Below are 15846 nucleotides of genomic sequence, written 5' to 3' on the forward strand. Positions count from 1 at the left end.
TCTCTTTACAAATCAAGGGACTCAAAGAACAGTTAAATACTTCGACCGTGATCTCACAGTTGTGGAAATAATTGAATCTGGAATCTCCGTGCTCTGATACTGTCATATATCATTGCCCCCACCATACTCTACCAGCACAAGAAAATAGAGTAGGGGACTCTTTGCATCAAATTTCCAAGTAACAGATGTGAAGTCAATTGAGTCAGAACTTTTGGAATCCAAGGCAGATAATCTTCAGGAAAAGATCCACTCCCTCCTCCTCCTCACCCATGCACACAAATGAAAGAAAATAAAGTACGGTATGGAACAGCTAAATCACTATATTGTACACCTGAAACTAATATAATATTGTATATTAACTAACTGGAATTAAAATGAAAACTTTTTTAAAAAGTACAGATTCCTTCTGTGACCTGAGCATCTCAATATTAAGCTTTGCCTTGCTAGGGAAGGATTGGCCATATTGGGGTCTAGTTGAGAAAACCCTACCTGGCTATGGCTCTAGGAGAGCCCACTGCAGGTCAAAAGCACTACTGAACTGTGCATTCCCACAGTTGGAGTCCCACCAGGCCCAGGAACCTGCATTTAAACAAAAACTGTCCTTGTTACCATGGCGGTGGATACCATATGGACAAAACTGATAAAATATATAATGAAATAAGTTAATCAGAGAAAGACATGTATCATATGATCTCACTGATATGAGGAACTCTTAATCTCAGGAAACAAACTGAGGTTTGCTGGAGTGGTGGGGGGTGGGAGGGATGGGGTGGCTGGGTGATAGACGCTGGGGAGGGTATGTGCTATGGTGAGCGCTATGAATTGTGTAAGACTGTTGAATCACAGACCTGTGCCTCTGAAACAAATAATACATTATATGTTAAAAAAAAGAAGAAGTTAGTAGGAAGGGTAAAATGAAGGGGGGGAAATTGGAGGGGGAGACGAACCATGAGAGACTATGAACTCTGAGAAACAAACTGGGGTTCTAGAGAGGAAGGGGGTGGGAGGATGGGTTAGCCTGGTGATGGGTATTAAAGAGGGCACGTACTGCATGGAGCACTGGGTGTTATACGCAAACAATGAATCATGGAACACTACATCAAAAACTAATGATGTATGGTGATTAACATAACAATAAAAAATTTTAAAAAATACATAACAGCTTTTTAATGCAGGTGTCTAGAACAGAGACATTATGAACTATGTATGACGTGCAATTTTTGAGAATATGCCAGTTTTTCATTTCATAATGATGTTAAGAAGATAATTCTATTACTGTCTGGCTTATATATTGTTATGATAAAGAGATAAATTGGTTCTGCATTATATTTTTCACATTTTGCTCTTTGCAAATGCTACATGTTTATTTGTCTGAAATACTAATTTGTAGTTTGCGATACTCATTTAAGAATCTGATGAATTCTAGTTAAAAATGAAACTTTCTAAAACTAAAATTGATTTTTCAAAAAATCAAAAAAGCCTAATTCACAAATCTCACAAGTTCAACTTAGCAACATTGCATACAGTTTTTCTTAGATTAATAAAATATATTTTCCGTTGGCAAATGAGAAAATGTTTTCTAAAGACAGATGTCTATTATGTTAGTGCTCTGATGAGAATAATACATTAATATAATTACTGACATCTTTCTTTTAGGGTGCTATTCTCAATAATTTACTACCCAATATGAGTTATGTGCTTCAGATAGTAGCCATCTGCGCTAATGGCTTATATGGAAAATACAGTGACCAGCTTGTTGTTGACATGCCTTCTGATGACCCGGGTAAGTCCCTTGATATGCCTTTATATCCACATAAATGAAGCTAGTTTAGTTACTGGGTACAATGGTGTTTTATCTCTGACTTTATATTGTTTTGGCCAAAGGGCAAAATGATTTTTTTTTTTTTTTGGTCTGGATCATCAGCTAATTTTGTGAAGCATGGAAACCATTTTCATTCAACAGATCTGGTGCAAGACAATAAGTAAATTTATTCTAAATGTTGAAGTTTTCTATTTGTGAAATAAGAACAGCAAAATCTGTTGTTTTGTCTGTAATGGTCATCAGATGAAAATAGCTATGTAAATATTAAGACTTTTATTTTGATAATGAAAAATTGGTTTCATTTGTGTTTATTTCCTTTTTCAGCCCCCAAAGCATTTTGTAGTAAGTATATACGTGATTCTAGGATCATGTGAGGTACTTTGAAATATCTATACAATACATCTAACAGTTTATCTTAGGTCTTTTCTTTTTTCTTTTTTTTAATGATATGCATATCTTAGGTATTTTCATCCACTTTTTATAATTCTGTGTGAAGGGGGTAGAGTGCTTTCCTCTTAGTTGACTTGCCAGTACTGTTTCCCAAAGCAAAACAAAGATGTTGTTTCTAATTCTACTTTATTTGCATGCATCTTCTCTAAGTATTATGGGAAAATCTTTTGATCTAAAACCTTATGCAATAATTAAATGAAATGCAGACCATCATAATTTGACAATTTACAAATGTATATAATTAGTTTTCCTTTTGTTAGCATAAGCAGTTTTAAGGCAATAGAATGGAATTATATATGTATGTATTTATATGTATATGTGTATATTTATATACACATAGATATCATGCATATGCATATTCATAAATACATGCAAACATGTGCACATAAATGTAAATATTCTTTGGTCATCCCTACCATACCATGAGTCTACTCACTGGTAATTTTATAAATTTTTCATGGATGGTAATAAATTATATTACTTATACCATATTCCAGTTGGACATATTGAAGAAAAACTGGTATATTGATTAGCCTTTGTGGTCTATATGATATAGCAAGGACTTTAATTCATTATGAGCTTGTTCATTAATGACCTCAACAGAGTTGTCCTCACTAGTTAAATTTTTAAGTTAAAGTATGTATGTCAGAGCATTAGATGGTAGATTATGTATCCTTCTAAACCACAGGCTACAAAACTTCCCAAAATATTTCCCAGATTAAAATGTGGGTGGCCAACGAATATTACTACTATCATGATGGCAATATCACTATTTAATATTTCTTACAATCTGCCTCATGGCCTGGGTATAATGTACTGTTTTTATGTAGCATTGATTTTCAAAATTAGGTTATTTTTAAATGGAATGTGAGCTCTAAATCTTATTGAAAGGTGAGTATCAAAATCAACTGACCAGTTATCAGTTACGCCATATCATGCTCCTCCCCTGACTGTCATCCCTCACCAGAATTCCCCATAGGGATCCACCTAGAAAATGACATCTTTAACAGAGCAACATTGACTATCATGGCCAATATCATATGTGAATTGATGAAATATGGTATATAAAAATCTCCTCTAATGCTATTATGCATTTTAGGATAAGAATTGTGTTAAATACATTCATTTAATTTACTACCTTGGTTTAATTATACCACTCTCATTTCTGTACATAAAACAATCTCCCAGGAGTTTACAAAAAATAATTACTTCCAGCTATTTGTGGTATGTCTTTCTTACTCTATCCACTATGTCAGAATTTTAAACTTTAGGAATTTTTCTTAGATGCTTATTGCATAAAGAAAAACAGATCAAATGTTTATTTTCTACAGAAGTGATTTCTGAGTGATCCTGATAGAGTGTGTCTATATTGGCCCAAAGCACAACATTCTTGTATCATTTGTAGCACTTTCACATTTGTACAAAATAACAAGTATTGTAATTTGATTTCCATTTATTCAAAGGCTGAGGACACTGTTGAACTAATGACATGTGAATTTGGGCATACCATTTAATCTCCAAGGATATCTCAGTCCCTTAAAGCATTTTGTACAGTGATGATGTTTTAGTGAAACATGGTATTTGATTTGATGTTTCACTATGATATTCCTCTTAAAAGCTAAGGTTAAAAACTTAGATTATTCCTTAATTATTTCTACCAAAAAGTCCTCCATCAAAAGCCAACTTACCCAATGTGTGGTCTTCCTCTTTTTCATAAAGGAATTATTTGTTCTTTTAGAACTCATTTTTTTCTGATCTAAAAGGCAGCAATGGCATTTCAATTCATATATATTCAACTTGTTATTAAAACTACCTTATCTTAAATATTGTTTCTGTGGTGAATATATCACAGTAAAAGTCTAGACCAAAGTACTGTCTTGTGGTTTAGTGCGATGGTACCTACAAGATTTGTTGATTTTATGATTTATATGGCTAATGGAGATGTAAGTGGCCCTTGAGTTTGCTGCTTATTTCATGGTGTTTATTAGCACCATTTCATCCTGTTGATCATGTTGTTCCTTACCTTAATAACATTGTAATGTACCCTATTGAATCATTTTATTATTATTTCGGATAAGCTGTTCTCTAAGTACTGTGTTGTTTTTTGCTTTTGTTATAAAGAAATGAAGGAGGTTATTTACAGTTGCCCTCATTCCTTCAATGGTATATTTCAAATATTTTAATCAATATCCACGAAAGAAAACTGAAGCTTCCAAATTGTGCATTTAACTTTGGCTCATTTGATTGTTGTTTGTGCGTTTTAATTACACTCTTGTGTACCACGGTGTCACCATAAAACTAGTGTCCATGAAACATTACTCCAGTTTGCTATTTTCAAATACATGCATAAATTCGTATTAGGAAACAATTTGAATTTGTCCAGGAAAAGCTTACTAAAGTTAAACTAAAATGTATATTCTCTCCAAATACTTTGTAGAAAATTATATTTATGAATAAGCAATTCATAAATATATTTATTTCATTGTAAATAATTGTGTCTTTTCTATTCGGGAATGTAGAGTTAATTATTATACAATTATAGAGGATATTATTTAAGTACGTGTTGTAGGGCCTTGATAATTGTGTATGTTAAATTTAAATGCATGGTGAATTAGATCAACACATTTTTCTGTTGTTGTGTGCTTTGCAGTCGTGTAACAGTTGTTTGTTAAATCACTATACATCTGTCCTTGCTCTGCCTGTACCATCCTGTGCTGTGGGTGTTATTATATAATAATATTTGAAATCGCGGTTTGAAGAGATTGCAGTCTACATTGCTTTGCCCTCTTGCGCTGTAACACTTGGCTTCCTTCAGACAATTAAATAAGCCTTGTTTGCCAACCTTTGTTGGTGTTGCTTTTTTGTGTTATGGAATATTAATGTGCGACTAACATGCTCTTTTGGAAAATTTAGCATCACATGTGCCCCCGAACAAAACAAGAATGAACCAATAGCTTTTGTTCAGTTATCACACATATGTGAATTTTAAGTGTTCACTCAAAAAAATATCAACAGTCCTTTCAAAAAGAAAAATATATCAACAGTCTTTACTGTTGGACATTTTATAGCGTTCCTACAGTCTAGTTTGAGGAAGTGAATGAGAAGACTGTCAACCAGTATACTTTTGAACTACCCAATATATCGGTATTGCCTAAGTCAGGTCAGTGGCTACTAAAATACCAGTTATTTGTGAGGACCCAGCAGGCCGGAGGGTACCAGTTGGAGACCTTGTGCCTATCACCAGAGGTGCTGTGAACTCTCAGCCTTAGAAACATGGCCTCAGAATCTCCAGGAAGATAGAAAACATTCTCTAAAATTATTTTATTTCAAACTTGTTCTGAAGAGGCCCAGCACAAGATTTCCAGATTATATGGGGGAAGAAGTATTCCAGGGCAACCCCAGAATTTTGGTCAATTTGAATAATCGAATTGGAAACCAGAAATGAAGATCCTTCAAAGTGGGTTAATACTTACAGATATGAAGGCATCCACACTTGGGGTATTCATCCGCGAGAGGGCCATGAAGCTAGGAGGGACCAAAGGACTGCCTGGACCCATACAGTCCGCCCCGAGGGCCCACAGCAGGCGCAAAGGGGACGTCTCACTTCCTATAGCGGTGAATAGCAAAGCCAGTTTCAGTAGAACTCACTGATACTCTTTGGGGGAAATGACTGGGTAAAGTCATGTATTCTAACTTAGGAGGAACCCAAATCCATATAGTTTATTTATGCTGTGGTAAAAGGATAAAAATAAATCCCATGCAATGATACACTCAGAGGATATTGAAAGAAAAGGAAGTCAGTCCTCAATGTGATAATTATACATACCCTACCCCAGCCTTGACAGTCAATAAGAAAATGCTTTTGCCCATTAAAAGTATGAAGTTAGTAAAGTTAGATCGTGTTTTTGTTTGCTTGCTTGTTTTTAATTTTAAAACATTTCCTTAAGCATGTTGAAGAGAATGGATTATCACTGAGACTTTTTTCCCCATGGCCCCTTAACAGAGAAAAATCGACAGTATCACACATGTATCACTAACAAATATTTGTTGTGACTTGCCCTTATTAACATTAAAATATTTTAAAAGTTCATGAAAGGGTGTGACTCCATTGAAAAGCATTTTGGTAAAATTATGCATTGTCTCACATGCTGAATTTGAAGGCTTTCGGGTGCATTAACTTCTCTAATTGCAGTTTATAGAAAATCATATTGAAGGTTCTTATTTGTCTTTTGCAGTTTAGCTGCATCCATCCCATCTTTATCACCTGTATTGATTTCCTTGGAGGTTATAGAGACACAAATATTCCAAACTATTGAGATCACTTTAATTTGAAAACATGAAGAATTAAGAGCATGAGAAACAAAAAATAGAAAACGGAGAACATTAATGATCCAAATAAAGGTTTCCAAACTCTTTCATGGTGGGTTTTAACAAGAAAAAAAAAATAATTGAGTGTTAAATTTAACTCAGGGCTAAATTAACATTGTGCAGGATAAGTGACTTTGAGATAGCTCAATAGTCAAGAGTATTAATTTTATCTAAATTCTCTTGAGAGGGTGACTCACTTCTCAATTTTTCTTGAATTCTCCTCTAAATGGAATCCATGCACAGGACTACATTTTATGGCCTTACATTTCTTAATGCCTAGAAATTTTCTGATAAAAATAAACTCAAGAAACTCTGTGGGTTTGGTTGGGTTTTTTTTACTTTTCTGTATGTATATTTTATTTTATTATTTATTTATTTTTTGTTATGTTCAATTAGCCAGCATATAGTACATCATTAGTTTTTTTTAATTTTTTTATTATGTTATGTTAATCACCATACATTACATCATTAGTTTTTGATGTAGTGTTCCATGATTCATTGTTTGCCTATAACACCCAGTGCTCCATGCAGTACTTGCCCTCTTTAATACCCATCACCAGGCTAACCCATCCTCCCACCCCCCTCCCCTCTAGAACCCTCAGTTTGTTTCTCAGAGTCCATACATCATTAGTTTTTGATGTAGTGTTCAACCATTCATTAGCTGCGTATAACACCCAGTGCTCATCACGACACGTGGCCTCCTTAATGCCCATCACCCAGTTACCGCATTCTCCACCCCATCCCTTCCATAACCCTCAGTTTGGTTCCCGGAATCTAGAGTCTCTCATGGTTTGTCTCCCTCTCTGATTTCTTCCCATTCCATTTTCCCTCTACTGTGATCCTCCGCTCTATTCCTTATGTTCCACATATGAGTGGAACCATAAAATAATTGTCTTTCTCTGCTTGACTTATTTCACTTAGCATAATCCCCTCCAGTTCCACGCATGTCAATGCAAATGGTGGGTATTCATCCTTTCTGATGGCTGAGTAATATTCCATTGTATATATGAACCACATCTTCTTTATCCATTCATCTGTTGAAGAACATCTCGGCTCCTTCCACAGTTTGGCTATTGTGAAAAAAAAAAAAAGTCTGTGTTATAAAACAGGCCCGGATTTGATAAACATTTCATGTTAATTTACTTTTGCCTTTGAAAACTTTAGAGAATATGCATCTCCCTTGAAGATACCTAGAGGTATAAAGTATAGAACAAAAGCAACTTTGGGAGAGTGAAGAGCATGAATTTTCGAGAAGGAGTGAAATTCTATAGAATAATGAGACTAAGAGAAGCATTATTGTAATAATGCTCAGCTGAAGCTGAGCCCAATGCAGCTCTGATGAAGCATGAAGGACAGTGCTTCTCCGGTCAGCCCCTCAGTAATTTGGCATTGTGTCTAGATTCCTTGTTGGAGAGAGAGAACCAGCTCCTAATCTTTCCTCACATTTACTGACAGGTTTTGTTCTAGGATTGAGATACCCATGTACTGGAAATATACTGATTCTGGTTGTTGGGAACAGCAGACTTGAATGATCCCGGCCAGTGCATTCTTTGTGTAGACAGCACCACTGGGTTTCCCTGGGGTGAAGGACCTGGAATCACTCTGGTCAGTCCTTCCTGTCCATTTGATGCAATACCCTGTGTACATATAAGTGTGAGCCCAAATTCACAGTATAGAAGGAATCATTTGACCCTCAACGAGAAGAGGAACTGAAGGAAGAAACAGCTGAATAAGAAAATAAATCCTGTCAATTCTCCCCCTAATCCCTGGCATTTCCCTAACTGTCAACCCTGCTAAGGATGAAGGTCTACACTGATGAAAAATTATTTCGGTTTTTTATACTCAGTAATATCAGCCTGTCTGCCTCTCCCTTCTTAGCTTCAATCCCACATAGAGGGGAGGGGGAAGGAGAAGGGAGTTGGAGTAGAAGATAGAGATGAAGGTTTTGAATGCAGTTTTATATAGGTGTGTGTAGTGGTGTGTTATGTAGTGTTCAGTAGTGTTGAAACTTAAAATTTGAAATTTTTATTTTTGGAGATCCTGTATTTTCAAAACTAACAAGTCTTTCCCCGCACTCCCCCCGCCCCGCCCCGGCGCCCCCAACCTCTCCATCCAAAGGTAAACCCACAGGGTTAAAATAGTTGAATAAACATTTTAATAATTTTGCTTCTAATTTTGTAGAACTTGACCTCTTCCCTGAATTAATTGGAACTGAAGAAATAGTCAAGGTATTGTAACTGTCTTTATATTAAAATGTTTTAAAATTTAAAAGTATTTGTTCAAATATTGGTTAGGTTTCAGATGTTGCTTCAATCAAAGTTCGTGTTGATTATTCATTGTAGGGTTAGTTGCTGAGCTTTACAGTCACATAACTGATATGCATGATTCTTTCATGGAAGAATTGGAAGACACTTGGATAGAATAGTAAAAATAACAAAGAGGTGGTGATGATGAAAATGAACTTTAAAGATAATTATAGCTATAAACTATATCTATAATTCAGAATTTTTTCAGTGTTCAAGTTTTCTAAAAGACCGATATTTAACCAATTCTTAATATTTCTACAGCTTTTTTATAAACACCTTAACTAATGGTTGACAGATTGATAATAAATATGAGCCAAAACATAAGTTGTATATATTCGTTTGCCCGTTCAATCTAAATAATTGTGTTTGGATTATTCATATTATAAGTGTCTGTTGCTAGCCTAATGTCCTGTAAATAAATAGGTATTTAAGAATATTTATAATTTTTAACATTGTCCTAATTTTTAAGATAGAGAAAAAATGACGGATGCACCTTCTATTTCATCCTAACCCCAAACGTACTGTTCTTCGTAACTGAGTATATGTTAAATGCGGGTGCTATTCTTAATGTCGTAGGAATGTATGTATATGTACACATGTGTGCATGAGGTCACAGAGTGTGATAACTAATGCTACCATCTGGCAATAAATAGCAGTTAAGTTGTATTTTCACATGTATGGTTATCTCAGTAATTTATATATCTTATGGCACTTCTCTCTTGCAAAGGATTATTTTACCAGAGTGAGCAACCTACCTTTCAACAAGAGTTCACGAAATTCAGCGAAGGACACCTTTGTGTGTGTCTGTGTGCGTGCACATGGATAGGTGTATACGTGCCAGCTCCTCATGATATCTTCACATGGCAGAGAGCAGAGCAGAAGAAGCAAGCTCTCTCATGACTCTTCCTATAAAGGCATTAATCCCATTCATGAAGGCTCTACCCTTAAGACCTCATCTAATCTCAGTTACTTCCCAAAGACCCCATATTCCTAATATCATCACTTTGAGGGGTAGGATTTCAACATATAAATCAGGGAGAGGGCATAAATACTTAGTTCATAACACTGTTCACTACCATTGATTCATGCAGGAATGAATGATGGAGGTTGGCAAATTCCTGGAATGTATCTGTAATGGTTTTTAAAACTGAATTTGGAAACGAATAGTTTGGGGGGTGTTTCTTAGATTGTCTTCAAATAAAAATGCATTACCTTGAAGGATAAAGTATGTCCAGCATGATCAAGGCCTTACAGTAAAATTTTCTAAATGGAAGCTGTGAAGAATAACAGGTGTGACACAGTTGAAAACCATAGTGGAAGAGAGATTCACAATAACTTCATAAGAAAATATAGGAAGGAGTATACATTAAAATATTTGTGGTTTCAGGTATGTATGAAGTAATCATAGAGCATGAATGATCTGTTCTTCTTGAAATGTTGACATGAGGCCATGTGACTTCATAGAGATCAACAAGATTTGGTTAGGTAGGATTAATTAATGGTGCATTATTTGCATCACCTTTTTTTTAAGGTTTATTTATTTATTTGAGAGAGAGAGAGTGCTCAGTGGGGGAGAGGGGCAGAAGGAGAGGGAGAGAGAGTCTTAAGCAGACCCTGCGCTGAGGGCAGAGCCCGGCGTGGGGCTCGATCCCATGACCCTGAGATTACAACCTGAGCCAAAACCAAGAGTTGGACGCTTAACCAACTGTGCCACCCAGGCGCCCCCATCTTCATCAGATTCTGAGAGGTATCTGAACATGGTTTAAGATTCGGATTTTTTTTCTCCTGATATTGGTTAAGTTCTTACTAATTTGTACTCTGTCAGTTTTCTTCTTTTAAGGTACACGACTTTAAAAGATCTAATAAGGGGCACCTGGGTGGCTGAGTCATTCAGTGTCTGCCTTCAGCTCTGGTCATGATCCCAGGGTCCTGGGATCAAGCCCCGCATCGGGCTCCACATCGGGCTCCCTGCTCAGCGGGAAGCCTGCTTCTCCCTCTCCCACTCCACCTGCTTGTGTTCTCTCTCTCTCTGTCAAATAAATAAATAAAATCTTTTTAAAAAATAAATAAAAGATCTAATAAATGACAATGCTAGCAAACTGGCAAAATCATATCCCATGTGGACTAAAAATACCATATCTTGATAAACTTTTGGCAGTTTAGTTTTCTAAGCATATGATTAGACATAAAATGCACAGTTAAAAAAGAAAAAAAATCCCAGAAAACATGGATTTTTTTTTTAAGATTTTATTTCTTTGTGTGACAGAGAGAGACACAGCGAGAGAGGGAACACAAGCAGGGGAAGTGGGAGAGGGAGAAGCAGGCTTCCCACGGAGCAGGGAGCTCAATGCGGGGCTCGATTCCAGGACCCTGGGACCTAAGGCAGACTCGCAACAACTGAGCCACCCAGGCACCCCTTGACAATTTGTCTTTAACAAAATGTCTGCCTATGGGGGCACCTGGTTGGCGCAGTGGGTTAAGCATCTGACTCTTGGTTTTGGCTCAGGTCATGATCTCAGGGTCCTGAGGTCAAGCTCCCCATCAGGCTCTGTGCTCAGCATGGAGTCTGCTTGTCCCTCTCCCTCTGCTCCTCCCCTCCACTCTCTCTCTCAAATAAATAAATAAAATATTTTAAAAATAATATGTGTTAATTCATTGAATTTGAATAAAATAAAATTTTTAAAAATTAAAAAAATTTAAAAATATCTGCATATGTCTTGAATGGAAAATCTTTGTTTTTTTTTTTTTTAAGATTTTACTTATTTATTTGACAGAGAGAGAACACACATTCAGTTGCCAGATGAACTGAACAAATAAACACAAAACAAAATAAGTACCATGTTAAGTAACACTATCAATCAACAAATTATAAGGCACCTTTGTTTCAAAGTTGTGGTATCTAGTAATTTAATTATTTCCACAGCATTAAAATAAAGGCAGCCATAAATAGGGTGTTTTCATTAAGTTTAATTAGTGTCCCTAGAAGGTGGATGATAAAGGTTATAAGGATAGAGGCATGGCTTCTAAGAGATGGTGCTTTATGAGGAAAAGTTCCCACAAGTGAAGATTAACAGTATAATGTAGTATAAGATATTATTAAGAACTCATTTTTTTCTTACCTGCTTATGTCCCATTAAATCTTGTTTGCTTTTCAAAGGAGGAAGAAGAGGGAAAAGACACCGGAGAAGACACTGTTGTGAATCCCGGTAGAGAGAGTGCCACAAACCAAATAAGGAGAAAGGAACCCCAGATTCCTACTACAACAAACTACAATCACGCAGGGACTAAATACAATGAGGCCAAGACTAACCGATCCCCAACAAGAGGAAGTGGATTCTCCGGGAAGGGTGGTATTCCCAACCCATCTTTAGATTCCACTTCCCAACCAGTCACTGAATTAGCCCCCCCAAAAGATGTTGCTTTGATTTCGCGGACTGTGACTAAAATGCCACCTCACACTCTGGAAGGCACGGCCGCCTCTTGGAACGACAGCTCTAAAACTATTCTCACGTTTCCACAGATGAACTTGACCGGGACCGTGGAATCTTTAAATACAGTTTCTATAACGGAACCTCAAGAGGCGTCTACTGACATCAGTGAGGATGAGAGTTTACTGACAAGTCTCAAGCTCGATACCGGAGCCGACGATTCTTCAGGCTCCAGTCCGACAACTTCTTCTATGCCGTTCACCTCTGAGAACATGTCCCGTGGGTATGTGTTTTCTTCAGAAAACCCAGAGGCAATCACATATGATGTTCTTCTACCAGAATCTACAAGAAATGCTCCCGAAGAGTCAGCCTCGTCGGGTTCTGAAGACTCTCCGAAGGGCCCTTCCACCGACGGGGACGTGCGGTTTGCTAGCGCTGCAGATGGGGCAACACGGCCCGAGGCTGGACCGGGCAGAGGGAGCTTCCTCCAGACCAGCCACACCGCGATACGGATCGATGAACCTGGGAGGGCAGCTGGGTCTTCAGCTCCAGGCCCGCCGGTGTCACTGGGTCCCCCGGTCACGGACCTGGAAATGCCACCTTACTCTACCTTCGCCTCCTTGCCGACCGAGGTGACGCCCCGTGCGTTTACTCCATCCTCCGGGCAGCAGGACTCGGTCCCCACCGTCCACACGGGACGCTCACAGACAACTCAGCCGGTGTTCAATGGTGAGACGCCTCTTCAACCTTTCTACAGTAGTGACGTCTTTCCTCTAGTCACCCCTTTGTTGCTTGACAGTCAGATCCTCAACACTGCCCCTGCCGCTTGGAGTAGTGATTCGGCCTTGCATGCTACGCCTGTATTTCCCAGTGTCGATGTGTCATTTGAATCCATCCTGTCTTCCTATGATGGTGCACCTTTGCTTCCATTTTCCTCCGCTTCCTTCAGTAGTGAATTGTTTCACCACCTGTATACAGTTTCTCAGGTCCTTCCACAAGCTACTTCAGCTGTTGAGAGTGATAAGCTGTCCCTGCATGCTTCCCTGCCAGTGGCTGGGGGTGATTTGCTATTAGAGGCCGGCCTTGCTCAGTATTCTGATGTGACGTCACATCAGCCCACTACTCGTGCTGCTTCAGAGACACTGGAATCTGGTGGTAGTGAATCTGGTGTCCTTTATAAAACGCTTATGTTTTCTCAAGTTGAACCACCCAGCAGTGATGTCATGATGCATGCACGTTCTTCAGGGCCCGAACCTGCCTATGCCTTATCTAGTAATGAGGGCTCCCAGCACTTCTTCACTGTTCCCTACAGTTCTGCAATCCCCGTGCATGGTTCTGTGGGTGTAGCTCCTCCGGCTCCCTTGTTTAGCAGCCCTAGCCACGTTCCGGTGCCTCCGTCTTCGGTAATAACCCCGATCGCATCTCGGCTGCCGCCGCCTCCTGGCCTCTCTGGGGATGGGGAGTGGTCTGGAGCCTCCTCTGATGGTGAATTTCTTTTACCCGACACAGATGGTCTGACAGCCCTTAACATTTCTTCACCTGTTTCTGTAGCTGAATTTACATATACAACATCTGTGTTTGGTGATGAGAATAAGCCGCTTTCTAAAAGTGACATAATATATGGAAATGAGACTGAACTGCAAATTTCTTCTTTCAGTGAGCCGGTTTACCGTTCGGAAAGCACAGTCCTGCCCGACCTGTACGATACTGTAAATAAGTTGAACACGTCTTTACCAGAATCCCCCGTTTCCTTTTCTAGCACAAAGGGCACGTTGCCAGGGTCTCTCGCTCCTCCTGCCACTAAGGTTTTTGATCATGAGATTAGTCAAGCTCCAGAGAATACCTTTTCAGTTGAGTCTGCACATGCCGTATCTCAAGCGTTCGGCGACACTTCGCTTAGACCTGTGCTTAGTGCGAGCTCAGAGCCAGCCTCCTCTGACCCTGCTTCTAGTGAAATGGTAGCTCCTTCAACTCAGCTCTTCTTTTATGAGCCCTCAGCTTCTTTTAATACTGAAGTATTGCTGCAGCCCTCCTTTCAGGCTTCTGATGTTGACACGTTGCTTAAAACTGCTCTTCCACCCGTGCCTAGCGAGCCAGTATCGGTTGAAACCCCCAAGGGTGATCCCCTTAGTTCTACAGGATTGCATCTCCTGGCCTCAAACTCTGCTTCGAGGGAAAACACGCTGCTCGCTGCATCTGTACCAGTTGTCGAGGTATCGCCTGCTTCTAACGCGCACGCTGCTTCACTTCAAGGTTTAACCATTTCTTACGCAAGTGAGAAATACTTTGAACCAGTTTTGCTTAAAAGCAAAAGTCCCCAGCAAGTGGTACCTTCACTGCGCAGTAATGACGAGTTGTTCCCAACTGCCAGTTTGGAGATTAACCAGGCCTTTCCCCCGAAAGGAAGGCACGCGTTTGCTACTCCTGTTTTATCTATTGATGTGCCACCAAATACACTTAGAAATCAGCTCATGTATTCTGATGAAGTTTTCACCTCAACCCAGGGGTCTCTCACTGATGAGGTATTTGCTGGTATCCCAGCAGTTGTTTCTGATACACCCATAACTGCCGATCAGTCTGTTCCTTTAGGAAATGTGCATGTTTCCGTTACAGTGGTTTCTCCTGACAAAGATGGTTCTGTCCCCGCAACCAAGTTGCTGTTTCCCTCTAGAACAACTTCTGAGCTGATTCAGAGTGCCAGATCCGATGCTGATTTAGTGGGTGGTGGTGACGATGGTGTTATTGATGATGATGATGATGATGATGACGATGATGATGACAGAGATAGAGATGGCTTATCCATAAATAAGTGCATGTCATGCTCCTCCTATAGAGAATCGCAGGAAAAGGTAATGAATGATTCAGACACCCAAGAGAACAATCTTGTGGATCAGAATAACCCAACCTCATATTCACTATCTGAAAATTCTGAAGAAGAAAATAACGTCACAGGTGTCCTGTCAGCCGGTCAGACCGATATGGACAGAAGTCCCGATAAATCACCACCAGCAAATGTGCCGCCCCCAAAGCCCAGTGGTGGAAAACAGCACAATGACGTTCAGACTGGTGATGCCCTGCTTCCTCTCACTCCAGAATCTGGAGCATGGGCAGCTGTTGCAAGTGATGAAGAGAGCGGATCAGGGCAGGCTCTCTCAGATAACCCGAATGATAACGAGACTTCCACAGATTTCAGTTTTCCAGACGTTAATGAAAGAGATGTTGATGGGGTCCTGGAAGCAGTTGACTCAGAAATAAGTCCTGGATCCCCACAGTCCTCAACACCAACTCTTACTAGCAGGCACTCAGAAGTATTCAACATTTCAGAGGCAGGTTAGTTACGGATCCAAGAGATAGACCGAGGTGTGGTGGTTTTCTTCCTCAAAAAATAGAAAAATCATGGAAGGAGAAATTTGGTGAAGTGGCACATCATTTTGTTTTTTAATCAAGACACTCAGCAAATCCATTTACAGTT

The 15846-nt window shown here is 39.0% G+C and overlaps 1 protein-coding gene across 1 annotated transcript in view; it reads left to right on the forward strand.

Moving 5' to 3' along the window:
* The window catches only part of PTPRZ1 (protein tyrosine phosphatase receptor type Z1), a 168117-nt gene that overhangs the window by 109012 nt on the left and 43259 nt on the right, over positions 1-15846 (forward strand). The window contains exons 10-12 of the mRNA XM_035021005.1: positions 1657-1783; positions 8822-8868; positions 12104-15704. Of these exons, the coding sequence (XP_034876896.1) occupies positions 1657-1783; positions 8822-8868; positions 12104-15704 (3775 nt within the window). The remainder of the gene's footprint in view (positions 1-1656; positions 1784-8821; positions 8869-12103; positions 15705-15846) is intronic.

Source organism: Mirounga leonina, unplaced genomic scaffold, assembly GCF_011800145.1.
Source record: "Mirounga leonina isolate KUSES-001 unplaced genomic scaffold, KU_Mleo_1.0 Mir_174, whole genome shotgun sequence".
Taxonomy (NCBI): Eukaryota; Metazoa; Chordata; class Mammalia; order Carnivora; family Phocidae; genus Mirounga; species Mirounga leonina.